The sequence below is a fragment of the Phalaenopsis equestris genome, unplaced genomic scaffold (genome assembly GCF_001263595.1).
Source record: "Phalaenopsis equestris unplaced genomic scaffold, ASM126359v1 Scaffold000515, whole genome shotgun sequence".
Taxonomy (NCBI): domain Eukaryota; kingdom Viridiplantae; phylum Streptophyta; class Magnoliopsida; order Asparagales; family Orchidaceae; genus Phalaenopsis; species Phalaenopsis equestris.
Window position 1 is genome coordinate 85,183 of NW_018164955.1, and position 10,106 is coordinate 95,288.

Consider the following 10,106-nt stretch of genomic DNA (forward strand, 5'->3'; position numbering starts at 1 on the left):
TATTGTGAAGATATGGTGTACCCTAGTTCCAAGTCAACCCCCTGGGTCAATCCTAAAGCCAAGTAATCCTATAGGGACTCTTCTTGAATTCTCTTATAATGATCTTATCTACTAAATGCTAGAGGTTAAGATCATTATGTGGAATTTCAAGTTGAGTAAAAAGAAAAGTTTTGAATTTCTAATGGTGGGGATACCTTTTCTAATTTTCTAAGACTAGTCAGTAGGAAAGTCTTATGGCTAGACCAAGGCTACTAAAGAAGTTTCTAGACCTCAACCAAAAGTGAGGTCAACAACTAGGCAAACAACCTCGAAATAAATTCTACAAAATGATTTAGCTGGTGTAGACACATTTTGCTGTTGAAGATGGTCGTGCTGCCCACAATGCTAGCTCTAAGCTCCTTATCGTGGCGAGTTTAAGTTTTCTAATGTGTCAAATCATGATGTCAAATCAAGTGTTTTCTAAGGTTATGTTTATTTAAATATTATGGGGAATGTTAAAGTTGATTAGAGTGATACTGGTTAGAATCCTATAGTTCCCCAGTTCCGGTACCACTATTTTTCTTCAGATTCACTTAGTCCAAATGAATTTACTAAACTCAACTTAAAGAGTTCCGTACTTTCATTTATACTGTGGGAAATCTCGTCAGCAACCGTAGGTTACCTCTTTCGAGAGATTGTCGATTATCCGATAAAGATGTTTTAATTTAGTTGCAATTTTTGTTTTGTTTTGTTTGTGATTAAATTTTGAGTTGTCTTATATTTTGACTGTTGTGCCGATGAATTTTTTCTTTTTTTAATTTTTAATATTATTTTTTTTCCTTTTTTTTAACATGCAGGGTGACCTTAAGCATGCAAGCAGGAAACAAGAGGTACGAAGAGGTAAATGCAATCACTTAACAAGTGTACCTATCGATTCTTTCCACTCCTCCACTTGAAAGGTTTGTTTTGGCAATATGTATATAATTTTGCAAGGAATTCAAATTGCAGGAGTAGATAAAAGTATAGCTACCAAACCCCAATTTATGACTTTATTGAGTCTCAGAAGATCTTAGTGGATGATTTTAGAACAAAATATAACAAGTTCAATTTGCCCTTCCAATGCCCTTCCAGAGATTTCAAAGTGCTCGGAGCATGACCCTGAATCACTTTAAAGATTTCTTGAAATATTTTGAGTTCATTTTGAACTTATCATATCGTTTTATTAATCATCCAAGGTTAAGCTAAGATTATCCCATTTCTCAAGGAAACTTGATGTTTTATTTATCCCGAGGCTAGGACACTCAATTAATCAATTGATATTTCATTTAAGAGTTATGTGGGTGGGTGCCCCTAAGGCAGATCTGAGTCATTAAAGATTTTGGTACCCACAATTAAAATTGGGCTTGTAGTGTAGAAAAGAAGAAAAAAAAATGTTAATCATCAATCATGTTATCTTTTAAATCCAATCAAATGAGTTTAAAAGTCAAGCCTAGATCACTACCAAGTCCGGAACAATCATAATATGTGAAATGACAACTAGCAAAACTTTGATTTAAATGACATGCATTCTTATTGAAAGATCACATTGTCATCAATTAAGGACTTAAAATTAATGAAATATTATCTTCCTAACTGGAACCCATCACATGAGAAACTTTTAATTTTGATTGACTTCCAAGTCAAGATAATTAAGGAAATTACACTTTTGTTCTTATTATAGAAAAGGTGGCAAGTGAGTTCCTACCTTTTAATCCCATTGTATTTCAATCATCCAAACATGTTCATTAGGATCAAAATCACCCATTTTCTCTTTGTTAATTCTAAATTTTGATTAAGGCACCAAAATCTAAAATTACTCATTTGTCTTTGGGGCTCTTCACCTCATAACTCATTAATCAAAATTCAAACGGCTTTGAAAATTTTAGAGTGTCTCTTTATGTAACCCTACTCATGGATCAATTAAAACATCAGAGGAGAAAATATGGAATTTCAAATTTTAATTTAGTTTAAATAATTATTTAAATTTAGAAAGTAGTACTTTTAGAATTGATTTACTTAACTATCTAAAATAAAGTTTTTATTTATTAGAGTTCCCTTAGGTTAGAGAAACACTTAGACAAAATTAAAACGCTTAGACAAATTTCCATGATTTTTTTTAAATTAACTCTTTGTCATTATTATTTGATTATGAAACAATTTTAATTATTTAATTAAATGTAAAATAATGTTTTAATTACCAAAATTATCTTTATATTTTTATTAAACCTCTCCGAGTTCTTGGAGAACTCAGAGAAACAAATTTTGCATTTTTATGAATTTTTAATTTATTTATTATAATTATTTTAATGAGAAAATAAGACTAATTCATTTTTAAGCTCTTAAAAATTTATTTTTAACTTAAAAAAATTAGGAAAAATATCCTAATAAGTTCTAACTGATCATGGAATAAATAGACATATTTTGAAGTATTTTGGTATTTTTAAGATTATTAATTATTTTTAATTATTTTAAACTCAAAATAAAGCTTAAAAATCAAGTATTTTCTCAATTTTTTTTTCCTAAGTGCCATTGATCACAAGAAAGTCAGAAAAAAAACTTTTCATAATTTTTCCAACTATATTTGATTTAATATAATAAAAAATACAAGGTTTCTTAAAAAATCAACTTTAGTGCTCAAACTTAATCAAATTATTTTTAAAGTTTTACAGTAGGTAAACATGATTTTTATACACAATGTAGAATTAATTTTGTCAATTTTTTATTAGTACTTAATTTACATAATTTAAAGCGAGATATATGCATTTAATTAACTATAGAAATGTACTTAACTATAGCTATAGAAATGTACAGAATAATTCAAATCATCATGACATTTTTTCTAAGCTTCTCTGACCACAGGAAACCTACTAAAATTATTCTCATAATTTTTGAAGTGGTATTTTAATTTATATAATTAAAATAAGTCTAAATAGCTATCTTAACTTGAAAATTAAGGTTAGAAGCATAGAGATGCCCTGTGATCTTGGAAAAATCAGAGAACATCCCCTCTGTCATAAGGAATGAACCCTAAAAGAGTCAAGCCATGGTGAGCAATGTTTTATCATAATGAATTAAATACTCCAGAGATTATTTAATTAACTAAAAATTAGAGAGTCAACAAATAATTTTTATTTTTAGTCCATATTATTTTCCTCTATTCACAGAGAAAAAAGGTATCTTTATTTTATTTTTATGATTTTTCTAGAGAAAGATATGGATTTTTGAAGTTCAAGCATTTAAATAAATTCTGAAAACCCATATTTTTCTACTTGAACAAGTCAGCGTCACGCCATCCTCGTCCGCTTTGAACTTTACACGCGGCGCTCTGGCATTTGACGTCACCAATCACTTCTACAGCCACGCGGCTTGTCTTTTCGTTCTAAGAGTTCGTTCGACTTTATCTCCTCCGTCCATTGAATAAATGTGCGATCAGACGACTCTCCTTCACTTTCCCAAGTGATCTAACTCATGAGTCGTTCACACTAAAGCCTTAAGATCTCGAGCTAGACTCAACCAAATCACATGGGGTTTTTCCTAAACCTTCATCTACTCAAGACGAACATCTTTATACGGCTTATATGGTATGAAATAAAGTAAATACGTGTGGAGAAAAAAATAGGCTCGAATTAGGGTTGAGGTTCAATACCTTTGTCTGAGAAGGGATGTCTCAACCAGATGGTTATGGCAGCTTTGAATGGACCCAACAAACCTTCAGATGAAGTCCTAGGCCCTGGTGAATTGTCTAGATATGATTTTGATCAAACTCAATTTCAAGTGTTGGTCTAGAGCTACGTTAGAGGCTATTTAAGATGGGGCTTTTGTAGGGAATTAACTTCTCTCACTGTGGCGATGGTGTGTGCACAATTAATTGGAGTTTGGTGGACTGTGGAGGTGTTGAAAAATCTAACCTAGTTCGAGCTGAAATTTTGAGATCAAAATTGGGCTCTCACAGGGGGAACCATAGGGGGAAAATGGTGGGCTTAAGTGGAGGAGTTCTTGGAGAGTCTCTGGTGAGATTTTGGCAGAGTTTCCCCAAGGATTTTGATCATCTCTCCTCTGGCCGTGAAGGGGGCTGTTTAAATAGAGGAGATTGAGGTGGAGCTCAGGACTTCAATTTGGATTCAATTAATTGCTTATGTGGAGGGGCCAAGGCCAAATGGAACTGGCCAGCTTGGATGGGAGTAATTGAGTTTGAATTTGAGCAAGGTGGCTCTCAGTTTTGGGGTTTTCTGGCAACTAGGGTGGCTGGCAAGAGCAGGGTAGGTGGTTAGGCAACGAGGTGAGCTAGGGGGAGGTTTAATTATGATTAAACCTCAATGGTTTGGTATGATGGCAAGGATTTCTTGGTCTAAGCCCAAAAAAGGATAAAATCCCGTAAATCAAGGGACCATTGGTCCATGGCTTCCATAGGGTGGACTAGGTGGGTCTAGTCTGGTCACTGGGATCCATTTAGTGGTTGTGGTGTCATCACTTTGGTCACTTTGGCATGGCTTAGTCAATTTTGGTGCATGGGTACAATTGGGGTTAAATTGTCTTGAAGTTGGGTTTGGGTTAGGCTAGCAATGACATTGAACCCAATTGATTGATCAATTTTGTGTGGACGATTGTTATGAGAGGTTTATAAAAGATTTGGAGTGATTTTGAATTGAATTAGAATGTCAATTTAGGGGAATATGGACATACAGTCAATTTGGGGATTTTGGGTTTGGGATGAAATTGAATGAAATTGAAACTTGACCAAGGTCAATTGAGGGTTCAATTTGGTGTGTGGAGATGTTTCAAAGAGTTTATGATGCATAATTGGGGCAATTCATAATTGGGGCTTTATGATGCATAATTGGGGCAATTGGAAAGATTTGGGGGTTCACTTGAGTGGGATTTTGGTTTTAGGCTAAGTTGGGTCTTTTTTATTTGGGTTGAAATTGGACTCAAATGTGGGTCAATTGGACTTGGATTTGGTTTGAATTGAATTGAAATTGGGGGGATTGGGGTCAAATTGATGGGCATTTAGGGTGAATTTGGGGAAATTTAGTCTTTAAGAGCAATTTGGGGCTTCTGATCAAAGTTGGTCAAATTGATCAAATTGGGTTTAATTGAAGGGTCCAAATTTATTTTAGTGGCATTTGAGATGTTTTTGAGGGTTTTAGGAAAGTTTGGGTCACCAAATGTATTTTTATAATTTTGGCAAACTTAGGAGTATTTTGGTCATTTTGGCAATTTTGGGAGGTTTTGGGCAATTTGGGTAATTTCGAATGGTTTGAGATGATTTTTGGACAAACTTGGGTAGTTTAGGTAATTTTGGGAATTTTGGTCAAATTGTTTGGGGGTGTTTTGGTAAATTTGGTAGATTTGGGGGCAAAAGGCTAAGTTTGGTATTTTGGTGAAAGTGGGGTGCCAATCACCCTATTTGAGCCATGGACCAATGAAATCTCCATTTGGGTCCTCTATGTACTGGTTTTGACTAGACCCTAGCCTAAGGCTAGTGGGTCTAGGGGACCATCTACATGAGTCTCCCAAAAAATCAAGGGATCAAAGTCAACAAACTTGGGTTTAAGGTTGTGAGTGAATGTGAGTGAAAGAAAGTGTAAGTGAGTGAACTAGCTCCAGACCAACATCCAGGGCCAACTTTAAGGCCAAGAAGTCCTATGGGGACTCCCCTTGAGCTTCATCATACTGACTCCACCTACCAAGTGCTAGAGGTCAGGACCAATATGGGGAACTTCAAGTTGAGCAAAGAAAAGTTTAGAATTTCTAATAGTGAGGGAAAGTCTTATGGCTAGACCTTAGGCTACTTAAGAGGAAAGAGCTAGACCTCAATCAAAACTGAGGTCAACACCTATGGCTATTCACCAGAAACCTATCCAATCTTTCCCAGATTTTGCCTCTTCTCAAAGTGAAATTAAGGCCCTGAAAACCTATATCATGAAGAAAAGCTTCCTGAATATCATCAGTAAACGTGGTCATCTTGGGGATGTCAGGAGATCTACCAGCCAATTTTTTAGTGGGAGATGAGATATAGTTGAAATCCCCTCCCCCTCCCTCCTCAATTCAGGTAGAAGTCATAGAGAGACCAATGCATGCCAACTCCTTCCAAAGCTCAGCTCTAGCCTCTTTGGTGCAACCAGCATAGACAAAGGCAATAAAACCAGTATATCCATCAATATAAAAATCAAAATGCACAAAGTGAGGATGGTCCAGGAGAACTGAACAAGTTATTTCTTTCCTACAGAAAATCTAAATCTTATTGTTAGAGTTAACATAGAAATTGAAACCACATAACTTTTTTGTGATTTTTTGAGAGTTGATAGAGGGAATTGGCTCAAGCACAACATTACACCAAGGTTTATGTTATCTATTTAGGTGGAGGATTCCATTAAAACAATTAGGATGAGCAATCCCCATAATGTTCCAACAAAGGAAATTAATAATTTTAAAGTGATTTTGCTCTACCCATGGTCAATTTAAAGGGAGACTCACCCAAAAAATGTGAACTTCTGCCAGTAGCTATAAAATTGTCATCTTGTAAATATTTAAGCTCCAAGATGCCTTTCTTTTTCTTCCTAGCTTTCTGAACCTGCCATGCTTCTAAAATTAATTGAAGGTCCTGGATGTTTTGGGGTTTTCTATAGGAGTCAGGGGAAGATAGTGTGGTACACTGTTAAGTCAAAATAGGAGCTTGCTCTAAAACAGCAGTGGGAAGCCCAGGATCAACAACCAGGTGAAAATGGGTGTGCTCTGCATCCCCCCATCATATAAGAAATAACCAATGGTATCTCAGCAAGGGGGTGGGGGGGACAGGAATTTGAGGACCCCCAGCTTCAAAAGAGCCCTCAAGCCTAACATTATCCAAGCTCTGAGCAACAAAGGGAGCCATCTTCTTGTCTATTAACAAAGGGGCTCCTCCACAGGACACAAAGGAGCAGCAGCAGGAGCAACACTAGGGCAAGAGGGTTAGTTCTAAGTTCAGGATGACTTTTGAAGCACTTGTCCTGAGTATGACCAAACATTTGACAATTTCCACAGTAATATGGTCGATATTCCATGATCACAGGCTGTTAATGCCCATTTTGGGCAGAACCAATCCATATTTCATGGATATCGGACAAGGTAATATCTCATTCAATCAAGATTCTTGCAACAGATGGCCTAGTGAGATTGAATGTAAAAAAATCTAGTTTCATGGGTCGTCCAAGTGGGCTCCCCAGATAGAAAAGGAATTTAAAATTAAAGAAATGGAGTTTAAGGCCATCGAATTTATACCAAATGGGAACAATTGGGGGCTCTTGAGCTGGGTCAAAAATCTGGTGACCACTTAAGCAACTTCATTTAAGTACCCTCAAACCTGATGTAATTTTTGGAAAGAATCTTTGCATAATTTTCCTCTTTTTAAATAAATCATGACATGTCTCCCATCAAAATATCCAATTTTCCAGTTTCCCACAAGTTTAAAATCTTTAAAGCATTTCCTAATAAGTACCAACTTAGGATGTCCAAAATGGAATTTTCCCACAAGGGTAAATTTAAAAGGCTTGGCCAATTCATTAACTTCAATTTCAGTAATAAATATAGTAAGTTTCCTCCTTTTCTTCCCAGCTTTAAATGGGCAGTTACCCCGACCATCAAGGGTATCATGATAGTGTTGTGGAAAGACAAATTTATCAGTAGTGAAAGATTGTTTTGAGCTACCAATGGCCTCAGCATAAGTGACTTTCCTCCGTGCAGTAGCTCCAATATCTATTTTAACACAAGCTGAAATCCTTAATCATTAGTTTTATTGGTTAAACATAAGGGTTTGTTCTATGAGAAACTTAAACCACAAAAATAAAAATAAACTTATCTTGATCGACGATCACATGCACCATTCATGGAAAATCTATGGTATATCACTCCACCTTCCAAAGAATATCATTAAATGTTTGTCTTCTATCATATAGATAGCACATTCATTTTCCCATAATGAGGCACTTTTGAAGGCAATGGATTTGTAGTGACTCCACTAATGAACCTTGGCCATCATAATTAAAATAAAACATGATTCTTCATATCATTCAGAATAAATTATGGGCATATCTTTAATCTTCCTTCCAATATTCACATATGAAATTTATTTTTTGTCCTTCAAAATAGTACCATCATTTTACATCATAAACTATTCATGGATTTATAACACCTGAAACCCTACTACAAGATTAGACAAACTAATAGCACTAAATGAAGTGACCGACTATTTAATAAAAAAATTACAAATAATATCACTTTTGGCAAACTTTCTAACACACAAAAACAATTATGATGGTAGTCCCCCAGTGATTCCTATTGATAATGGTAAAAGAAAAGCTCAATAGCCTCATAGCAATTGACATATTACTAACCTTCATTGACCCATTATCATAGAGAAAGTGCAATAATCACTCTTCATTCTAATAATAGCTAGTTGATAGCCACTCAAACCTACAAATAGATCAAAAGAACCTTCTTAGATCATTATTTGTTTGTTTGTGGGTAATATCAGAACCCAATTTGGTAAAAAGGATAAGATAAGAAAATGCAAAATTAAATAGAGAAGAGCTTAAAAAGAATAGGAATAAAAAACACTATAAGCTCAATGGAATAGTAAATTTGGGCTTCAGTACACAAGATAGCATAATCTCGGCTCTCCATGTGACCCCCTATTTAAGGATGAATATGCTTTTAAGTGTTTCAAGAAATAATAAAAATGAGCTATGTACATGAGAAAAGATGAGAAAAGCCAATCGATTGCTCACTATAAAATACAAAAAAGAGTATAGCTTGATAACTTAGACTAGAGTTGGGTCGACAATTAGAAAGAGAGTAGTTGATTCACTTGGTGGAAATCATCAAATAGATCTTTGGATTGGGAGACTAAACTTGAATTGTTTGAAAAGCATGCTGCAAATCAAGAAAAATCTCCATGAGCAAGGCAATGGAATCTTGCATGAACTTAAGTGGCAAGTTAGCCTCGGACCCTGCTAGGGATTCCAACCAAAGCTAGGCATGGCAAGTCCTTCCTAAACATAGCAGGCAGGTCTATCTTCAGTTCTTCATGGTTGGGCAAGTTTACCTTACCATCTAGGGTATAGACACACCATGTCCATAAGTCACATGTCTTCATAGCGACTACTGAATGGACACATCTTGGTTTATGCAAATGCCAATATGGAGATGATTCATACGAAGTCATTACATGAAGAAGTAACTAAGGAATTCAAAAACTGAACAACCCCCCCAAAAAAAAAAACTCAACCAAACAGCCAGTGGGTAAGCACAGCTTCTTACTCTTCATAGCTATGGCATCAAACTTTCAATCCAACTTCTACAAAAAAAGGCCAGTTTAGCATATAAAGTAAATTAAGGCATAGGATAATGTAGGCAGAACAATCAGATCAACCTAACCCAAAAATGAAAAATATGATCAAACTGACAGCAACCATTCAAATCCACCAGATAAAACTACAAAAAACAGCGTTAAAAATGGGTTAACAAGTGGATTTACCGAGTGCATTGGAGCAGCGAATGAACTTGAAACCCTCGTTTGCAGGTCCTGCAGGAAATGAGCAACCATGGGATCCTTGGAGTTTGGAACGAGTACCTCCATGGCAGTAATCACCGCCTTAATGTGCTCCAGATTGATCACAATCGCCCGCTCTCTCCCAAGGATAGTAGATGGGTAGGATAACTGGGGATCCAGAACACGCAGGTCGCGTGCTGGAAGCCCCGTTCGCCGCATCATTAAATGTTTCCCAGCCTCCTCAAGATAGGGCTGCCTCGATTCTGATACCACCAGCCACGACCGGATTCCCGGAGTCAACTTCCGCCGCCCGCCAGCGGAGTGTTGAGGAGTCGGTGTAGCCCGTAGGAGGAATTCCTCATCCATTGCCATGTTCGGCGACCACATCACTAATCCCGCTATAGGTTTCTCCGTCGCTTTTTCCCGCTTTTTATCGTTTTTATGAGAGGCAACAGTTCAGTGCCATCCGTGCGATAAATAACTAATACCATTCGGAATGGAAAACTAGAGGAAACCGGCCAAATCATCTTTTTTATTTTTCTCATATATATATATATAT

The 10,106-nt window shown here is 36.0% G+C and overlaps 1 protein-coding gene across 1 annotated transcript in view; it reads right to left on the bottom strand.

Moving 5' to 3' along the window:
* The window catches only part of LOC110028579 (magnesium transporter MRS2-F-like), a 53,034-nt gene extending 43,031 nt beyond the window's left edge, over nt 1-10,003 (bottom strand). Inside the window, exon 1 of the mRNA XM_020730487.1 lies at nt 9,533-10,003. Within this exon, the coding sequence (XP_020586146.1) occupies nt 9,533-9,934 (402 nt within the window). The 5' untranslated portion in view covers nt 9,935-10,003. The remainder of the gene's footprint in view (nt 1-9,532) is intronic.
* Nucleotides 10,004-10,106: the final 103 nt, after the last annotated feature.